The 21,451-nt window shown below is 45.8% G+C and overlaps 1 protein-coding gene across 1 annotated transcript in view; it reads left to right on the top strand.

Moving 5' to 3' along the window:
• Window positions 1-215: 215 nt before the first annotated feature.
• ACSBG1 (acyl-CoA synthetase bubblegum family member 1) overlaps window positions 216-21,451 on the top strand; it is a 65,535-nt gene continuing 44,299 nt past the window's right edge. The window contains exon 1 of the mRNA XM_003901263.5: window positions 216-1,356. Coding sequence (XP_003901312.3) covers window positions 1,226-1,356 — 131 coding nt within the window. The 5' untranslated portion in view covers window positions 216-1,225. The remainder of the gene's footprint in view (window positions 1,357-21,451) is intronic.

Here is a 21,451-nt window from a genome sequence, read left to right on the forward strand (position 1 = left end):
TGTTGCTCAGGATGGTCTTGAACTCCTAGGCTCGAGCGATCCTCCCACCTTGGCTTTCCAAAGTGCTGAGATTAAAGGCATGAGCTTCCATACCCAGCCTATTTTCATTATGAATTACCCAGTCTGAGGTATTCAGTGACAGCAACAGAAAATGGACCAAGGCATTGACACAGAGGAAAGACAGCCATGTGAGGACAGAGGCAGAGGCTGGAGAGATGCACATGCAAGCCAAGGAACACCCAGGATGGCCAGTGACCACCAGCAGCTGGGAGAGAGGCAAAGAAGAGTCTGCCCACAGCCCCTAGACGGAGTGTGGCCCTGTGCACATCTTCATTTCCAACATCTGGCCTCCAGAGCCATGAGAGAATATATTTCTGTTGTTGGAAGCCATCCAACTTGTGGAACTTTCTTACAGCAGCCCTGGGGAATGAATACACGGTCTTAGAGGTGAGACTTTTGGTATTCAGAAAAAGGCCTTGTCCTATGTGAATTTCCCATCTCTTTATGGCTGCCTGAAAACCCACCCGTAACATGCTTCCTTCCTTTAAAAGAAGGCGCAGGTCCCGGCTTCTATTCAGATGTCCCTGGAAAGTCACATTCCTCGGTTGCCTCTATCATGTCTTCAGTGCAAATGCTTCTATAGACCATGTGACAGTTCTCAGTGTTGGAAATGTCTCCTTCCTTCCGCCGGGGTGGGCTCCCTCCTCAGATCTCCAGCCTCCACGCAGGACCTGGGGGAGGTGGACTGAGTGGGTGAGATCCCTCCCAGGGCAGCATTCGGCAGACTGCAAGTCAAGAGTGCAGAGTGTATGCAGCCAGGGGTAGCAGCCACTTCAGGATATGGGTCTGGATTTGTGCTGAGAACCACTATGGCCTTTTAAAGCCAGTGAGGAGGTTTTCTGGGGGCCCAGAAGCCCTGAGCCCATTGGCCAGACCTCCTGGGAGAAGCGGAGCAGATTTGCATCAAAAAGAACACTGGCTTCATTGAAATTCTCCTCATCTTGAGTGAAACAAAACCACAAAGAAGAGGAAAGTTTTAATTCTGAGAAACTTCACTGAGGAGCTTTTTTTTTTTTTTTTAACTTCTAAAAATAGAGAGGAAATGAGCCTCTTTGGGTCACTCTAGTTGCCGCCTCCCCCCGCCCCATGCCTGCCCCCGCTGCCCACTCAAGGCCAGCCTCTCACAGTGGGTGACTGAGCTGTCTTCAGTGGAAGCCCGAGGCAGATGCCACGTAATTCTGGAGCTGGATACGGCTGCCCACACGGGGACCCCAGCATGCTGGACAGCAGAGAGACCCCACAGGAGAGCCGGCAGGACATGACTGTGGGGACCACCCAAGAAAAATTGAAAACCAGGTAAGTCGGTGGTTGGGTTTCTGCACACTGCACCTGTGGGCCGAGTTCTAGACTTTACTCTGCTGTGTGAACTTGGGCAAGTTGCTTCTCTCTCTGAGCCTCAGTTTCTTCACCTGGGAAATGAAGGGAAGGATCTGGGCAATCCGTAAGATGGAAGAAGAACCAGTCATTTGGAGGGTTACTTTGCATAGCCAAGAAAGGCTCATCAAAGAATGAGGCACATCCCAGGGGTATGAGCTGGGGCTGCAGTGGGAGACCCGTTGGATCTCAATTGGATGGAGGAGGAATTTTTTAGTCAAGAAGAACATTTCCCTGTCTTCTCAAGGGGGCCTTTTGCCTGCAGGTGTCAAAGACAGACAAGTTTTGTTGGGGAGCCAGAGGTTCTCGCTCCGGTTTGCTGTGTGACCTTGGCAAGTCCCTTTGCCCCTCTGGGCTGTAGCTTCCCTGTCTGAATATGAGTGCAGTGGCTGAGGTTTCCCTAAAGCCCTTCCACTGTGTATATTCCAGTGATCTGTGATTCAGAGGAAGCTGATTCAATGTGTCAGGCATTCACCAATGCCCACCCTGGCCCAGGCCCTATCCATCCAGGGAGTAGGGGATCCTGAGAAGATGGGACTCAGTCCCAGCCCTGGGATGCCCTGGTCAGGAGGCAGGAAGAAGGCAGGCACGTGCGCGCACACACACACACACACACACAAACACACACACTGTGATTTGTGTCCAGAAGGGGCACAGGCTAAGGGGCAGAGAGAGGGAGGCTTCTAACTGGGGCGCCTGAGATGGACCTTGACAGTCAGAGTGGAGACAAGAGCAGTCGGCAGAGAGAACGACCTAGCAAAGCAAGATAGGAAGTATGGGGATGGGAGAAGTCTGGATGGTGGGCGCATAGAACCGGGGAGGACAGGAGCTAAATGCCAGGGCCCGAGCCCTCTGTAGTAATGGGGAGGAAATGCCAGTGTCTGAGCTTCCAAGACTATGGCCACTGTCCTGATGGGAGGTTATGGGGAAGGAAGATAGAGGGAAATGGGAACAAATGTTAACACACCTCAGAGATGCAGAGGCCCCTCCAAGGGCTGGCAGCTGGGCCGTGCCCTGGGTCTCCGGAGGACCTTGCTAAGCCAAAGTGGACTCCCGTTCTCCCAGAAGCAAGGACTCCTCCCTGCAAAGCCTCCAGGAGCATGAGGGCCAGCCCATCCCTGGGCATAGGTCAGACGCACAGAGGGTCAAGGGCCCCTGGAGGAAAGTTGGACTGACTTCCTCACCCTAGGGCAGATTCAGGATCTCCTCTGGGCCCTGGTATCCTGGCACTTCCACTCCTCCCTGGGGCTTGTGGGCTCAGAGAGCAGGAAGGCCAGGCGAGATGCTCAGAGGAGCACATCGAAATGTGTCCAGAGACCAGGCACAATGGCTCACGCCTGTAATCCCAGCACTTTGGGATGCTGAGTCGGGTGGATTGCCCGGGGTCAGGAGTTCGAGACCAGCTTGCCCAATGTGATGAAACTCCGTCTCTACTAAAAATACAAAAATTAGCCAGGTGGTGTTACATGCCTGTAATCCCAGCTACTCAGGAGGCTGAGGCAGAAGAATCGCTTGAACCCGGGAGGTGCAGATTGCAGTGAGCCAAGACCGTGCCACTGCACTCCAGCCTGGGCCACAAGAGCAAAACTCCATCTCATAAAAAAAAAAAAAAGGAAACAAATGTGTCCAGAGCAGGGGTAGACAGGCATGAGGACAGCCAGGGCCAGGGGAGCCCTTGTTAACAAAAATCAAGGTCTGCAGGATCTCAGGGTCTTCTGCTCGCTATGAGTGAGGGGCCAAGTGGGGCTCAGGAGCCCAGTGGCTTTGACGTCCATGTCTCAGGCCTATGGTGAATAGGGGTGGCAGAGGGTCCTGTGTGCCCTGCAAGGCTCACAGAGGCCCGGGCTTGTTTTGCAGACATCACTGAAGGAAGGTAGGCAAACTTGAGGCAGAACCCTAGGCTTGTGCAGAGGAGGACTCCCTCCTGAAAGGGTAAATGGGTCTTGGGACCCTGTAGGGAAAGAGAAAGGCTAAAAACCCAAGAGTTGGAGTGCCAGTTCGACTACTTTGTTGCTGAGTGACTTTGGATACATTGTTTAACCTCTCTGGGCCTCAATAGCATCCTCTGTGCAAATAAACATAAAATGCCTGAACGTCATTGACACTGCAGAAAAATTGGGTGGATTCCACCAACTGATGTGTATGAAAATGTTTTCAAAGCACAAGAGTTACCCATCACAGGCATAGTAACCCTTATAGCGATATCCTGGAATGCTCTTAGCAGCAGGCTGGAGGGCATATGCCTTGGGTTCCAGTCCAGCTCTGCTCCTAACCCATTCTGTGACCCTTGGCAAGACACCTTCTCTGAGCCTCAGTTTCCCCATCTGTCAAACAGGGAAGCCAAACCTGCTCTGACATTCTTGCAGAGCAGCTGTGAGGAAAGAACTTAATTCTTGTTAAACATTGTTCTAAAGTCAGAGAGAGCCAGGTGCAGTGGCTCATACCTGTAATTCTAGCACTTTGGAAGGCCAAGGAAGGAAGATTGCTTGAGTGCAGGAGTTCAAGACCAGTCTGGGCAACAAAGCAAGACCTTGTCTCTGCTAAAAATTTAAAAATTGGCCAGGCATGATGGTGTGCATCTGTAGTCCCAGCTACTCAGGAGGCTGAGGTGGGAGGATCACTGGAGCTCAGGAGTGTGAGGCTGCAATGAGCTATGGCCACTGCACTCTAGCCTGGACTACAGAGCAAGACTCTGTCTCAAAAAAAACAATAAAAATAAAAAATAGGCTGGGCACAGTGGCTCACACCTGTAATTCCAGCACTTTGGTAGGGCGAAACGGGTGGATTGTTTAAGCCCAGAAGTTTAAGACCAGCCTGGGTAACATGGCGAAACCCCGTCTCTACGAAAAATACAAAAATTTGCTTAAAAAAATAAAAAAAAGGCCGAGCACAGTGGCTCATGCCTGTAATCCCAGCACTTTGGGAGGCCAAGGTGGGCAGATCACCTGAGGTCGGGAGTTCGAGACCAGCCTGACCAACATGGAGAAACTCCATCTCTACTAAAAAAATACAAAAAAAAAACTTAGCCAAGCCTGGTGGCGCATGCCTGTAATCCGAGCTACTCGAGAGGCTGAGGCAGGAGAACTGCTTGAACCTCGGAGGCGGAGGTTGTGGTGAGCTGAGATTGCACCATTGCACTCCAGCCTGGGCAACAAGAGTGAAACTCCATCTCAAAAAAAGAAAAAAAAAAATTAGCCAGATGTAGTGGCACATACCTGTGGTCCCAGCTACTCAGGAGGCTGACGTGGGAGAATCAGTTGAGCCCAGGAGGTCAGGCTATGATGGCACCACTGCACTCCACTTGGGTGACACAGCAAGACCCTGTCTCAAAAAATAGGTAAATAAATAAGGCAGAGAGATCGTTGTTCTTGCCACCACTGTGATGCCCCTTTCTGCTTCTCTGCTCCTCCAGGCCAACTCCAGGAGGGAAGGTGTATTAGTCTGTTTTCCCGCTGCTGATAAAGACATACCGGAGACAGGGAAGTTTACAAAAGAAAGAGGTTTATCGGACTTACAGTTCCATGTGGCTGGGGCGGCCTCACAATCATGGCAGAAGATGAAAGGCACGTCTCATATGGCACCAGACAAGACAAGAGAGCTTGAGCAGAAAAACTCCCCCTTATAATGACCATCAGATCTCGTGTGACTTACTATAATGCGAACAGCATGGGAAAGACCTGCCCCCATGATGCAATTACCTCCCACCTGTTCTCTCTCACAACACATGGGAATTCAAGACGAGATTTGGGTGGGGACACAGCCAGACCATATCAGAAGGGCTCTATCTCAGACCTGCCCATTTGCCCTGACCTTGTGGCCATGGCAGCTGCTCCTTGGGAAAGGCGGGTCTGCATTCCTCCATAGCCCGAGAGGGGCTTATCTTCCCCCCGATTCCCAGTGTTGCAGAGGGGAAGACAGAAGGTGGAAGAAAGGGGAGGCTGAGAGCCAGAGGAGAGCTTGCACCCTGCCCTGACCACGAGAGTTCCCTTTCCTGCCACACCAGTTGCAGGGCTGGATCCGAGTGATTGGGGCAGGTGTCTGGAGGAAACAGCCAGGCCGGGGCCAGGAGAGGCAAAACCAATGGGGCCTGAGCTGACACTGGCCCTGCTTCTGGCAGCTTGTGTTCTGTGCCCTTGAGGCTGTGGCTGTAGACCATGTCCTCCATCAGGGACACGCCTTGAGCCTGCCCAGGGCATGGGTCCCGACCCTGGGAAGCCCTCTGTCCAGTGGAGACACCAGTCTCCCTGAGCCTAAGGAAGCCCATTGTGGAGGAAGGGCTTGGGAAGGAACCTAAGAAGAGGACAGTCCATCCTGGGTTTGAAAGGCTGTGGATGCCCGGATGGCAAGCAGGGCACTGTGCTGACCAAAGGCATGATTGTGGAGATGTTACGAGTGGCCATCAGACTGGTCAGGTTGGGGCCCGGCTAACTCTTGCGCCTAGAGAGGTTGACGTGGCCAGACTAAGGGCAGCCAGGCCCAAAGGAGGAGGCACTCAGGAGCTCTGGGAGGGGTGCAAGCAGCAGAAGCCCAGGGAGAGCCTGGTTTGGGGTTTGTGAATCTAGCAGCAGTGAGTACAGGCTGGACTAGGGGTGAGGTGGAGGCAGGAGGCCAGGACTTGGGAGCTCCAAGGGTCCCATCTGGCCCAGGGAGGGCTGTCAGGCTCTGAACTGACCACACTCACTCTGGGCTCCTAGCTGACTCTCCCGGCACTGCCTACCCAAAGACTGGGTGCAGAGAGGAGCCCCCTAAGAGCCAGGGATGTGGAACAGTCGCAGGAGGCAGCTACAAGCTGCGTGAGCAAGGCTGTTCCCATGGACAGAGTTTTCCCAGGATGACAGGGAGTGAGCTCTGCCTCTCTGGCGTGTGCTAGCCTAGGAGGGGCAATCGCAAGGCGAATGTCACTGAAAGAACACAGGTGTCCTTAAACATGGACTATCTGGGCTTTCTAGTGCTGAAATTCTTCCCATTCCCACTGCCCACTTCCCGTGATATTGAAACACAGTTGTTGTTTCATGTTTTGGTTTCTTTATTGTTTTTCTCTCTTTTTGATAAGAATACCTTCATTTATTCAAAATTATTTATTGTAGAATAATCGGGCATTGTGCTAAGCACTGAAGAATATAACAGAAAACAAAAACAAGTTTGTACCTTAAGGAGTTTTCATGCTCACAGGGAAGACAGACATTAACAAATAATTGTTCAATTACACTGTAATTGTGACAGGTGCCATGAAGGAATAAAAAAAAAAAGGGGGAATATAATCAATGCCACTGAATTATACACTTAAAAATATTTCAAATGGAAAATTTTATGTTATATGTATTTTACCACAATAAAAACATTTTTAAAAAATGTTGATAATTAAAAACACAAAAAAAGACAGAGGGAATATAACGAAGATCTGACTTGGTCTTGAGGGTTGGTGCAGGCTCTCCTGGTAAAGCAATATTTAAACTGAGACCTGAAACAGGAGTAGGAGTTGGTTAGGGGAAGAACTTTCTAGGAAATGGGTGCAGCATGTGCAAAGCCCCCAAGGTGGGATAGAGCTTGTAGTGTTCAAGAAACTAAAAGGCAGTGGGAACAGGGCAGATTTGGGACTATCATGTAAAAGCCACAGGAAATCAAAGTGCTGGTGTCAAGAGCCCAAGATCAAAGGGTCAGGCACATCCGTGGAAAGCGTGAGTCTCTAGGGCAAACGAACACTGGTCCTAGACTTCTGAGTACAGATCTGGATAACTTCCGGATGCAAGTCAGCCCAAGCCAGCTCTAGTCCTTGCAGGAGCTGCAGAGATTTTAGCCAGGGGCAGCAGAGCTCAAACTGACCTGAAATCAGGATCTGGGCCCAAAGCTAAATCACTGTCTCCAGGCAAGCCCCTGAATGGCAGAGTACTAGGCAAGCAGGTTTTTTAGGTCACTAAGTCCAACCCACTGTATTAGAGTATTCACATATTATCAATCTACTCTGACTTGATTACCTCCAGGGAAGGGGAACTCACTACTTACCTCTTCATCCCTGCAAAATCACAGTTTCATCTAGGGCCAGTGGTGGTAGAAAAAAAATCCTATCTCACACTGGGTCCTATAAGAGACCCCTGGTCCCAGCTCTGGCCTCCTACCCAGACAATTCTGGCTTCTTGCAAGGGAGCCTGTGAGGAACACTTTAGAACAGGGCTGGGAAGGTCCTTTGGAAACTGTAAAGGTTGTGACCATGTGAAGGCTATCTAGGGCCTAGCTCAAACTCTGGTCCCAAACAGCTGTAAAATAAGAATTTAGATGTTAGCTGGGTGTGGAGGTGCGTGCATCTATAGTCCCAGCTACTCAGGAGGCTAAGGCAGGAGATCAGTCAATTAATCAGTCTTCACCCTCCTTTTCCCATAAGTAACCACTGTTCTGAACAGCCAGCGTTCCAGCTGTTCTTGAGGATGGCATGCATGGGATCACACAGAACATTACTTGTCTGACTCCTTGCACTCATCGAAATGTTTGTGAGATTGATCAGTATTGCTAAGTATCTCAGTAGTTCATTCATCTGTACGTTTAAGTAGAATTCCATTGTATGGCTATACTACAATTTTTTTATCCATTAATCTATTGATGGGCATTTGAGTTGTTTCCAGTTTGAAGATTTTGTGAATAAAGCTGCTATGAAATTCTTGTATAAGGTGTTTTTTTTTTTTTCCTTTGAGACTGAGTCTCGCTCTGTCACCCAGGCTGGGGTGCTCACTGCAAGCTCCGCCTCCCAGGTTTACGCCATTCTCCTGCCTCAGCCTCCCGAGTAGCTGGGACTACAGGCGCCCACCACCTCGCCCGGCTAGTTTTTTGTATTTTTTAGTAGAGACGGGGTTTCACCGTGTTAGCCAGGATGGTCTCAATCTCCTGACCTCGTGATCCACCCGTCTTGGCCTCCCAAAGTGCTGGGATTACAGGCTTGAGCCACCGCGCCTGGCCTGTATAAGGTGTTTTTGTGGGCGTATGTTCTCATTTTCTTGGCTAAATCCCTAGGAATAGACTTACTGGGTCAGAAGATAGGTGTGTGCTTAAAGAAGCTGCCAGAAGTTTCCACATCTTTGTCAACACTGGGTATTGTTACTCTTTTTAGTTTCCTTCTGGTGGGTGGATAGTGACATCTTGCTGTGGTTTTAACTTACATTTCCCTGATGGTCAGTGACATTGAGCATATTTTCATGTGCTTATTGGTTATTTCCATGTCTTCTTTTGTAAATTATCTTTTCAAATCTGTAGCTCATTTTGTAATTGGGTCCTTAATCCTTTTATTATTGATTTGTAGGCATTCTTTATATATTCTGGTTATATTTTGTCAGATACATGTATTACAAATATTTTTTCCCAGTTTGTGGCTTATCTTCATTTTCTAAATTGTGTGCCTTTTTTTTTTTTTTCTGAGACAGGGTCTCGCTCTGTTGCCCAGGCTAGAGTGCAGTGGTGTGATATTGGCTCACTGCAGCCTCCGCCTCCTGGGTTCAAGCAATTCTCGTGCCTCAGCCTTTGAGCAGCTGGTTCTAAAGGCGTGTGGCACCATGCCCAGCTAAGTTTTGTATTTTTAGTAGAGACCGGGTTTCACCATGTTGCCCAGTCTGGTCTTGAACTCCTGACCTCAAGTGATCCACCCACCTCAACCTCCCAAAGTGCTGGGATTACAGGTGTGAGCCACCACCCCCGGCCAATGGTGTGTCTTTTGATGAGCAAATTTTTTTTTTATTTAATAAAGCCCAATTTACCTAGTTTTTTTCTTCTATGGTTAGTGCTATTGTGCCCTCTCTAAGAAATCTTTGCTATTTCAAGGTCATATATACATGTGTATGTGTATATATATATATATATATATTTTTTTTTTTTTCTATGTGTTCTACTATTTCCCACATGAAATTGCTTGGCTCCTTTATCTAAAATTTACCACATTTGTGTCAGCCTATTTCTGGATTTTCTTCCATTTAGCAATTATTTCTCTATATAATACCATACTGTCTTCATTCTATAGCTTTTTAAAAGTTTTTTTTTTTTTTAAGAGATGGGGTCTTGCTACATTGCCCAGGCTGGTCTTGAACTCCTGGCCTGAAGTGATCTTCCCACCTTGGCCTTCCAAAGTGCTGGGATGAACAGGCCAGAGCCACTGCACCTGGCCCACTACTACAGTCTTATACTAAATCTTGAAATCAGGTAGTGTTGGTCCTCTAACTTTGTGAATTGTTTCCCCCTACAAGATTGTTTTATCTATGCTAGGTGCAGTATGCAGCCTCTAAGATATTGCTCAATGATTCTTGCCCTCTGATATTCTTGACTTTTGAATTCTTGTGTAATCATCTACCCTAGAACATGGGCTGGATCTAGTGATTCATTTCTAACATAGAATATGGCAGAAGTGGTGGGATTTCTTTTTTTTTATTTCTATGTAATTTTTATTATGACCATAAAAATAACCCTGTAGTCAATAACAATTTAATTTTACATTTTAAAAGAACTAAAAGTGTATAATTACAAAAAGTGATGGGATTTCACTTCAGAGATTAGACTACAAAAATACTGTGGCTTTCATTTTGATTGCTCTCTTTCATTTTCTTTCTTGCTCACTCTAAGACAGACTTATGTGGTAAGGACCTAAGGGAGACCTCTGGCCAACATTCAGGGAGGGATTGACAACAACCTGCAAAGAACTGAATCCTGCCAACAATCACGAGTCTGCTTTTGGAAGCTTATTCTCCTCCACTGAGCCTTCATATGAAGACTGCAGCCCTGGTTGACAGTTTGACAGTAACCCTAGGAGACACTTTGAGCCAGAGCTAGCCTATACCTAGATTCCTAACCCATAGAAATTGTGAGATAGTGTTTGTTTTTTTTTAAGCCACTACATTTTGGGATATTTGTTACATAATAATAGATTCCTAATATACTAGATCCTTTGTACTTCTATGTAAAATGTAGAATCATCTTGTCAGTTTACTAAAAAAAGACTGTTTGAAATTTGACTGGGAATAAATTGACTCTATATTTCAAATTGGATGAATCATCTGATCCATGAACATGGTATGCATTTCCATTAATTTAGGTCTTTGATTTGTCTCAACCATGTTTTATACCTTTCGGTGTAGATATCTTGCACATTTTTTTCTTAAACATTTCTAGAAATTTTATGTTTTTGTTGCTATGAAAACTAATTTATTTTATTTTTAAATTTATTTTTATTTATTTATTTATTTATTTTTTGAGACAGAGTTTCACTCTTGTTGCCCAGGTTGTAGTACAATGGTGTGATCTTGGCTCACTGCAACCTCTGCCTCCTAGGTTCAAGAAATTCTCATGCCTCAGCCTCCCAAGCAGCTGAAGTTACAGGTGCCCACCAACATGCCAGGCTAATTTTTTTGTAATTTTAGTAGAGACGGGGTTTCACCATGTTGGCCAGGTTGGTCTCAAACTCCTGACTTCAGGTGATCCACCCGCCTTGGCCTCCCAAAGTGCTGGGATTACAGGTGTGTGCCACCGTGCCTAGCTAAAACTGTATTTTAAATTTAATTTTCTAGTCAGTTGCTGTTAGTATAAATATAACTGATTTTTAAATATTGACCATATATCCTGCAACCATACCAAATTTATTTATTAATTCAAACACTTTTTTTGGTAGATTCCCCTAAGACTTTTATGTTCAAAATTTTGGTATCTGTTAATAAAAAGTTTTACTTCTTCCTTTCCAGTATTTTCCCTTTTAATTCTTGCCTTATTGCATCTTTTAGGATCTCCAAATGTAATGTTGAGTAGAGACAGTAAGAGTGGAGATTCTTCTTTTATTCCCAATATATTTAGCATTTACAGTGATCACCATTCCTTTCTGTAGATTCATGTTTCCATCAGGGCCAAGTCCCTTCAGCCTGAATACATTTCTTTTTTTTCTTTAAAAAAAAAAAAAAGGAGCAACTTAGCTGAGTGGTTCTGGCTCAGGTCTCTCATGATGTTTCAGTCCAGGTGTCAGCCAGGGTAACAGCCATCTGGAGTGGTAAGACCTGCTTTCAATCTCACTCATGAAGTTGTTGACAAACCTGTTTCTCACCGGATGTGTGAGTTTCCCACTGCACTATAACAATTACCACAAACTTGGTGGCTTAAGACAACAGATATATATATATATATATATATATATATTATTTTTTTTTTTTTTTTTGAGGCAGAGTCTCGCTTAGTCGCCCAGGCTGGAGTGCAGTGGCGCGATCTCGGCTCACTGCAAGCTCCGCCTCCCGGGTTCACGCCATTCTCCTGCCTCAGCCTCCCGAGTAGCTGGGACTACAGGCGCCCGCCGCCTCGCCCGGCTAATTTTTTGCATTTTTAGTAGAGACGGGGTTTCACCGTGTTAGCCAGGATGGGACAACAGATATTTATTCTTTCCCAGTTCTGGAAGACAGAAGTTCAAAATTGGTTTCAGTGGGCTAAAGTCAAGGTGTCAGGAGGACTGCTTTTCCTCCAGAGGCTCTACGGCAGAATCTGCTCCCTGCCTCTTCCAGCTCCTGGTGCTCCAGCATTCCACTCTTGTCTTGTAGTTGCATCACTCCCATCTCTGCCTCTGTGGTCACATTGTTTCTCTTCTGTGCATGTCAAATCTCTCTCTGCTCCCACTTGCAAGAATACATGTGATTGAATTTAGAGCCCAACTGGATAACACGAGGTAATCTTTCGGTCTCAAGATCCTTCATTTAATTACATCTTCAAATCTTTTCCAAGTTTTTGCCATTTAAGTTAATTTTAACAGCTTTCAACTTGCTGGGTCACATGGTAACACTATGTGGATAACTTTTGAGGGACATTTTCAATTTACCACACTGGCTGTTAGCCAGAGACCTTAGTTCTTTACCAATGGGCCTCTCCATAAGCTCTTTGAGTGTCTGTGACATGGCAGCTGGTGGCTGAGGCTAGGGACAGGTCAAAGTCTTCTTTATCACATCTGGTGCCTGAAATAGGAAGACTCATTAAACTAGGATTTGGAATAGCTGGGCCCTTCAGTGTCTCTATTTTTTTTTAAATTTATTTTAATTTTTGGTTCTGTGGTACATGCGCAGATGTGCAGGTTTGTTACATAGGTAAATGTGTGCCGTGGTGGTTTGCTGTACCTATCAAACCAATACTTAAAACCTAGGTATTAAGCCCAGCATGCATTAGCTATTTTTCCTGATGTTGTTTCTCCCCCCACCCCACCCCCTAATAGGCCCCAGTGCGTGTTGTTCCCCTCCCTACGTCCATGTGCTCTCATTGTCCAGCGCCTCTATTTCTGTGTGGTTTCTTCACATGCTTGTTCATGTAGCATCACTCCAACATCACTCCAACATCACTTGTTCAAGGTAGCCAGACTTCTGATATGGTAGATCAGGGATCCAAAAAGCACGTGCCCTGAGAGAGTCAGGTGGCAACTGCATTGCTTTTTATGACTTAGCCTTAGAAGTCATATAGGTTACTTCCCGTACATTGTGTTAGTTAGAAGCCAGTGATAAGGCCAGCCCAGATTCTAAGAGAGGGAAATGAGATTCTACCTATTGTTGGGACAAGTGTTAAATAATTTGCAGGTAAGATTTCAAGCAACCTCACCAGTTTCCTGGTGACAAATCCTCCCATCTTCTATTTAAATAAAAATGTCATTTTTTCACCTTATTTTTTGAGGATATATTTACTGGAAAAGAATTCTGGTTTGATCATTTACTTATTTTAGCACTTTAAAATACTGTTACAATATCTTTTGGTCTTCATTGTTTCTTATGAAAAGTCAGTTATCATTTCTATCAGTTTCCTTTTATGTAATGTGTCCTCCCCACTCCATCTCACCTCACCTCTGCTTTGGTTGCTTTTAAAATATTATCTTTTTTAGATTATTATTTTGAGACAGGATCTCGCTGGGTCACCCAGGCTAGAGTGCAGTGGCATAAACCTGGCTCACTGCCTGGGCTCAAGTGATCTTCCTGCCTCAGCCTCCCAAGTAACTGTGACCACAGGCACCTGCCACCATGTCTGGCTAATTTGTTTTATGATTTGTAGAGACAAGGTTTCACTATGTTTCCCAGACTGGTCTTGAACTCCTGCCCTCAAGTGATTCTCCCACTTCAGCTTCCCAAAGTGCTGGAATTACAGGCGTGAGCCACCGCATCCAGCCTAACAACCAATTTTAGAATATTTTCATTATCTTAAAAAAGGAACCCTATACCCATTAGTAGTTACTTCCTGTTTCTCCTCAATCCCCCCAGCTCTAAGAAACCACAAACCTACTACAGCTTGTCTCTATAGATTCACTTTTAAGACATTTCATTTAAGTGGACTAATACAATATATGATCTACTGTGACTGACTTCTTTCTCTTAACATAATGTTTTCAAGATTCATCCATGTCGTAGCGTGTATCAGTACTTCATTCTTTGTATGACCAAATAATATTCTATTATGTGGACATACCACATTTTGTTTACCCATTCCTCAATTGATGGACATTTGGGTTGTGTGGGTGGAAAAGAAAGAGATATCAGATTGTTACTGTGTCTGTGTAGAAAAGGTAGACATAAGAAACTCCATTTTGCCCTGTGCTCACAGAAACATGTGCTGTATTGAATCAAGGTTTAAGGGATTTAAGGCTGTGCAGGATGTGACTTGTTAACAATATGTTTGCAGACAGTATGCTTGGCAAAAGTCATCACCATTCTCCATTCTTTATTAACCAGGGACACGATGCTCTGTGGAAAACCGCAGGCACCTCTGCCCAAGAAAGCCTGGGTATTGTCCAGGGTTTCCCCCCATTGAGACAGCCTGAGATATGGCCTCGTGGGAACGGAAAGACCTAACCGTCCCCCAGCCCAACACACGTAAAGGGTCTGTGCTGAGGAGATAGTAGAAGAGGAAGACCTCTCGCAGTTGAGATAAGAGGAAGGCCTCTGTTTCCCGCACATCCCTGGGAACGGAATGTCTCGTGTAAAGTCGACTGTTCCTTCTATTCTGAGATAGGAGAAAACCGCCGAGTGGCTGGAGGAGAGATATGCTGGCAGCAATACTGTTCTGTTACTCTTTGCTACACTGAGATGTTTGGGTAAAGAGAAACATAAATCTAGCCTAAGTGCACATCTGGGCACAGTACCTTCCCTCGAACTTATTTATGACTATTTATGACGCAGATTCTGTTACTCACATGTTTTCCTGCTGATCTTCTCCCCACTATCACCCTATTCACCCCATTCTGCCGCACTCCCCTTGCCTAGATAGTGAAAATAGTAATCAATAAATACTGAGGGAACTCAGAGACCGGTGCTGGTGCAGGTCCTTGCATGCTGAGTGTACGGGTCCCCTGGGCCCACTGTTCTTTCTCTATACTTTGTCTCTGTGTCTTATTTCTTTTCTCAGTCTCTTATCCCTCCTGAGGAGAAATACTCACAGGTGTGGAGGGGCAGGCCCCCTTCAGGGTTGTTTTAATGTTTAGGCTATTATGAAAAGTGCTGCTGTGAACATTTATGTACAAGTTTTTTGGGTTTTGTTTTTGTTTGTTTTTGTTTTTTTGAGGTGGAGTCTCACTCTGTGGCCCAGGCTGTAGAGTGCAGTGGCACGATCTCAGCTTACCACAAGCTCCGCCTCCCGGGTTCACGCCATTCTCCTGCTTCAGCCTCCCCAGTAGCTGGGACTACAGGCACCCGCCACCACGCCCCGCTAATTTTTTGTATTTTTAGTAGAGACGGGGTTTCACCGTGTTAGTCAGGATGGTCTCGATCTCCCAACTTTGTGATCCACCCGTCTCGGCCTCCCAAAGTGCTGGGATTACAGGCGTGAGCCACCGCACCGGGCTATGTACAAGTTTTTGTGTGAACATCTGTTTTCATTTCTCTTGGGTATATACAAAGGAGTGGAATTGCTGGATCATATGGTAACTCTATGCGTAACCTTTCGAGGAACTGCCAGATGGTATTCCAAAGTATCTGCATTCCCACCAGTAGTATAGGAGGGTTCTAATTTCTCCACATTCTTGCCAACACTGTTATTATCTTCTTATTCATAGCCATCCTACCAAGTATGAAGTGCTATCTAACTGTGATTTTTGATTTGCATTTCACGGTGGCTGATGATGTCAGGCATCTTTTAATGTGCTTGTTGTACATTTGCATATCTTCTTTGGAGAAATGTCTATTCAAATCCTTTGCTCAGTTTTAATTGGATTATTTGTCTTCTTATTGATTTGTATGAGTTCTTTATATATTCTAGATATAATTTCCTTATCACATGTATGATTTGCAAATGTTTTCTCCAATTCTGTGGGTTAACTTTTCACTTTCTTGGTGATATCCTTTGAAGCACATCAGGTTTTAATTTTGATGAAGGCTAATTATTTGTTTTGTTTGTGTGCTTTTTCACCTTATCTAAAAAAGCTCGCCTAACACAAGGTCACAAAGATTTATTAATATTTTCTTTTAATATTTTTACAGTTCTAGCATTTACGTTTACATCTTTGCTACATCTAAGTTAATTTTGTCTGTGGTATGAGGAAAGAATCGAACTTTATTTATTTATTTTTGGCATGTGTCCCAGCATTATTTGTTGAAAAGACAACTTTTTTCCCATTGGATTGTCTTGGTAGCCTTCTTGAAAATCTGTTCACTGTAAATGTGAATTGATTTCTGAATTCTTAATTCTATTTCATTCACCTATATGTCTGTCCTTATGCCAGTACCTTATTGTCTTAATTACTGTAAGTTTTCAATATGTTTTCAAATCAGGAAGTGCAAATCCTTCAACTTTGTTCTTTTTCAAGAATGTTTTGACTATTTTAGGTCTCTTGAATCTTTTGTTTGTTTTTTGAGACAGAGTCTCACTCTGTTACCCAGATTCTGGAGTGCAGTGGCGTGATCTCAGCTCACTGCAAGCTCCGCCTTCCGGGTTCACGCCATTCTCCTGCCTCAACCTTCTGAGTAGCTGGGACTACAGGCCCCCGCCACCACGCCCGGCTAATTTTTTGTATTTTTAGTAGAGACAGAGTTTCACCGCGTTATCCAGGAATGGTCTTGATCTCCTGACCTCGTGATCCACCTGCCTTAGCTTCCCAAAGTGCTGGGATTACAGGCATCAGCCATGGCGCCCAGCCAGGTCTCTTGAATTTTTATACAAATTTTAGGACTAGCTTGTCAATTTCTGCAAAGAAGCCAGCTAGGATTTTGATAAGAATTGTGTTGACCTGTGGATAAATTTGGAGAGCATTATCATCTTAACAATATTAAGTCTCTTGATCATGAGACATCTTTCCATTTATTTAGGTCTTCCTTAATTTCGTTCAACAATGTTTTGTGCTGTTCAAGTTAAAAACAGTTTTTTCTCTCTACCTTTTGGATTGAATAATTTCTACTATTTTGTCTTCAAGTTCACTTTTTTTTTTTTTTTTTGAGACAAAGCCTTACTCTGTCACCCAGACTGGAATGTAGTGGCACAATCTCGGCTCACTGCAACCTCCCCTCCCAGGTTCAAGCGATTCTCCTTCCTCAGCCTCCCAAGTAGCTGGGATCACAGGTACACATCACCATGCACAATAACCAAGTAAAAATACATGCACAATAACCAAGTATCTTAGCCACTCTGCTAAGCAATTCCAGTCAATTGCTTCCTAGGAAATCCTGTGTTGCTGAGCTGTGTGGAGAGGTGCCAAGGACCTCGTAGAGCTTCACCTAAGTTTAGGCAGTGCATATGGTAGTGGTTAAGAAGATGCGGCTCGGTGCAGTGGCTCATGCCTGTAATCCCAGCACTTTGGGAGGCCGAGATGGGCAGATCACCTGAGGTCAGGAGTTCGAGACCAGCCTGGCCAACGTGGTGAAACCCCACCTGTACTAAAAATACAAAAATTAGCCAGTCATGATGGTGGGCACCTGTGATCCCAGCTATTTGGGAGGCTGAGGCAGGAGAATTGCTTAAACCTGGGAGGCAGAGGTTGCAGTGAGCTGAGATCGCGCCACTGCACTCCAGCCTAGGCAACAGAGCGATACTCCATCTCAAAAAAAAAAAAGGAGATGCAATCTGAAGTTAGATTGCCTCGATTTGAAACTCAACCATCCCCATTACTAACTGTATAACCTTTAGCAAGTTAGTTCATATCTCTATGCTTCCATTTCCCCATAAAATAGGGATTATAATTCAGCACCCACTTGATAGAGATAATCAAATGAATTAATTTGTGTAAAGCAATTGAAACAGCGCCTGGCACATACTAAGTGCTCATCAAATGTTAGTTCTCACTTTTTAAAAAGTGAAATAATATTCCCCTAAAAGGCCAGGCTCCTTCTGCTCTGTGTCCCCACTGCCTGACCCCTTTGCCTGCCATGTTCAGAGCTGCCTCTTACTTATACAGGCTGTGGATGTGTTTCTTTATCTTCCTCTTTAAACCCTGGGCTCCTCCATGGCAGGGAGCAAGTCTGTGAGCCAGAACTAGCCCACTGCAGAGCACAATGCCCCTACTGGCGGAAGCCTCACCCCAGCTTCACCCCTACCCTCACCCTCACCCCCATAAAGTTCCTCTGGAGTCTGAGGAATAGGCAGGGTTCTTTCTTCTTCTCATCTCCCTGGAAGAAAGGTAGAGAATCACCTATCATGAGAGCTGGGACTTATAGGCCATCCCATCCACCCTTCCCCCATTTTACAGATGGGTTAAGTAAGGCCCTCCTAGGAGAGGAGTACCTAAAGTCACACTTGCGGTACTTCAAATAAAAATGACAAGCAATGGGGAGATGGTAATTTTCTAGTAGCCTTTGCTTTGGGCTGGAATTATGTCAGCTTTGAGCATCACACTGCCCTTCTTGTGGTGACCAAAACCACCAACTGGCCATTCTCTGTGTCTGTCATCAATACAACATATGAAAACACCTGGATTATGATTTAATATATGCACATTGTTTATATAAAACATTTTCCAAAAGGGTCTGATGGATGAATGGTTGGATGCAGGGGTTTAGAGGACCCTGAAGTGCCTCACTCTCTATACCTCTCCATTCTTTGTCCCTATCCTGCTCCACCCCAGTCACCCAATAGGCCTGAGACTATTGGGTATGGCTGGCTTATTAGGAGCATAAACTCTGGAACCCACTTGCCCAAGTTTATATTCTGACTCTGCTAACCAAAGGACCTTGGCAATTTCCATAATTTTTCTGTATCTCAGTTTCCTCATCTGTAAATCGAGGGTGGTGATAGTACCTCATTGGGCTGTTACAAAGATTGCATGTGTAAGCTGCATGAAACATTGCCTGACACGCAGTGCTGGGTATGTGTTAGTTACTAGCTAGTACTGTGATTATTCCTGTCTGGTTTTCTTCTGCCCCCTTGGGCCTGGGAGCCTGGCAATACCCAACTTTGCAGCCTTGTCCCTACCTGATGCAGCAGGATTCCAGCCTAGAGCCCTAGATGACCAGTCACAGATAGAAAATGACAAGGCCCTTTATCTGTGACATCTGACGAAACAGAGTCCTGGAAAGAACCAGGGACTTGCCCAAGGTCACAAAACTGAAACAGAGCCTGGGCTAGAAGCCAGATGTTCTGATGTTCTGGTGCCCAGAGAACTTTGTCTTGGGTACAGCCAGGCTGCTTACCAACTCCTTTAGGGCTCTGGAGTGGAACTTGATGTCTGACACATTTATTTGTATACAGCAGACTGTGGGATTTGGCATGACAGAGTTGGACACTATGAGCACTGCCAATTGGGTAAGAGGTGAGCTGGCTGGGCTGCCCCACCCACCCAGGCAGGAGCCAAGGTGGAGCTGAGATGAGCCTTGGGGACTGAGGCCTCTCAGCAAACACACTTCCATTGGGGTCTTGGGCTGGGGGCTTCAGTCAGTCAAGGGCTCCAGGGTACCTGCTCCAAATATGTTCTTTCTGGTGGATTCAAGGGGATATATCTTAAACCACCCCTGCCCTCAACCTTTCTGAAAGATTATACGTCCCTAGCAGATCTCTGCTCGCCCAAAACCCCACCCATATGAGCTGGAAAACCAAGACTGGGGATGGTCTACAGCCCACGTCTATCACCTTGGCCTTGACTCCTCTCCTCCGCACTAGCCTCCCACACTGTCTCCCATGAAATAATCAGACCCTTACTCCTTGCTAGCTTTCTTCCTTTAACATCATTATACCCCCTCCCCAAGCCTGGGCCCAGCAACCCTGCAAAGAATGCATCTTTGTTAATCGATCCCATCATCTCTAAATCTTTGAAGCAGGGACCATTTCCATTTTTGTCACTTTACCCCTTCGTCCCATGCAACATCTGGCACAGAAGAGGTGCTAAATCAATACTCATAGAAGGAGGGAGGATCCTCAGGGAACTGTCAGTCACTGGGGCAGGGAGAAATCAATTCCAACTTTGGGAATAAGGGCTTAATTAATATTTTTATTTCATGACAGGCCATTATGTTTTTTAAAAAAACAATATCCAGTTTCTAAATGCTAAGTGCTTTGGGAGGAGATCAGCCAGGGCAGCTCCAGGAAGAAGCATGAGGGCTGAGGTCCCTCCCAGAGGAGGTGAGGTCTGAAGAGTGTCATAGGCGGCTCTACCACAGCAGGTCAGCTACTGGGTTTTGTAAGGAGACGAAAAGAGTAGATAACACATTTCCCAAGCCTTTCTAACCTTGGAATGAGCCATGTGCTGGCGTAATAACTGTTGAGGTTTCCTTCCTTTTTTCTTTCTTTTCTTTATTTCTTTCTGTCTTTCTGTCTTTCTTTCGAGTTTCGCTCTTTTTGCCCAGGCTGGAGTGCAATGGTACAATTTCGGCTCACTGGAACCTCTGCCTCCCAGGTTCAAGCAATTTTCCTGCCTCAGCCTCCCAAGTGGCAGGGATTACAGGCATGCACCACCACGCCCAGCTAATTTTGTATTTTTAGTAAAGACAAGGTTTCACCATGTTGGCCAGGCTGGCCTCAAACTCTTGACCTCAGGTGATCTGCCCGCCTCGGCCTCCCAAAATGCTGGGATTATAAGCATGAGCCACCAAGCCCGGCCACTGTTGAGATTTTCAAACCTCATCAATTTGGACACTGTGATTCCAGAGCTAGCCGTGAAGGACATTTGAGGACATTTCTGTTGTCATTCTCTACCAACGTCAAGTATCAGTGACAACTCCATTCATTAACATCATGGCTCAGCCCTCACCAGAAGAGAGGGAGGGGGAGAAGAGAAACAAGTTCATCTTTAACTCTTCAGGACAAAGGAGAGGTCTGAATTCCTTCCTGGGATTCAGTAGGATTGGGGTTGTTAGTATAGCATGGGCTTCCAAAGTCCCGTGAGAACATAAAACAGCAAGAGAGCATTGGGGGTACAAAATGCCTTGATGCGGGTCTATGGGAGGGCTCCCAGCAGCTTCTCAAAAGGGTTCCTAATGCATCAGAGGCTCAGGACCAGTACTTGAGTCAAACTGTCAGGGTGTCTTGAAGTGGCAACAGGCAAGAATTGCTGAGACGGAATTGAAATTTGGTGAAGGGTAGAATTCTCTTGAAGTTAGAGTGCTGGCATTGACCTACCAGTTTAGGGTAGCAATATGACAGTCATTTGCCATCTGACAGGTGGAGGACCTTGAACAACCCCTGTCCCAATTGCTGCCTCTGTGCCCTGCCCCTTAGCCTTAAAATTAGGGCTGAGGCTGGGTGTGGTGACTCACGCCTGTAATCCCAGAACTTTGGGAGGCCGAGGTGGGCAGATCTCTTGAGGTCAGGAGTTCCAGACCAGCCTAACCAACATGGCCAAAATCCCATCTCTACTAAAAATACAAAAATTAGCCAAGTGTGGTGGTGCACACCTGTAATCTCAGCTACTCAGGAGGCTGAGGCAGGAGAATCATTTAAACCTGGGAGACGGAGTCTGAAAGAAGCCGAGATTGGGTCACTGCACTCCAGCCTAGGCAACCGAGTGAGACTTTGTCTCAAATAATAATAATAATAATAATTAGGGCTTAAAATTTCCCCCTAACACTGACTAGGGCTGCCTCCATTTGTTCACCTCACCTAACCCCCCCTCATGCCAGAGGCAGTTTGGAAT

The sequence above is a fragment of the Papio anubis genome, chromosome 7 (assembly GCF_008728515.1).
Source record: "Papio anubis isolate 15944 chromosome 7, Panubis1.0, whole genome shotgun sequence".
Lineage (NCBI taxonomy): Eukaryota > Metazoa > Chordata > Mammalia > Primates > Cercopithecidae > Papio > Papio anubis.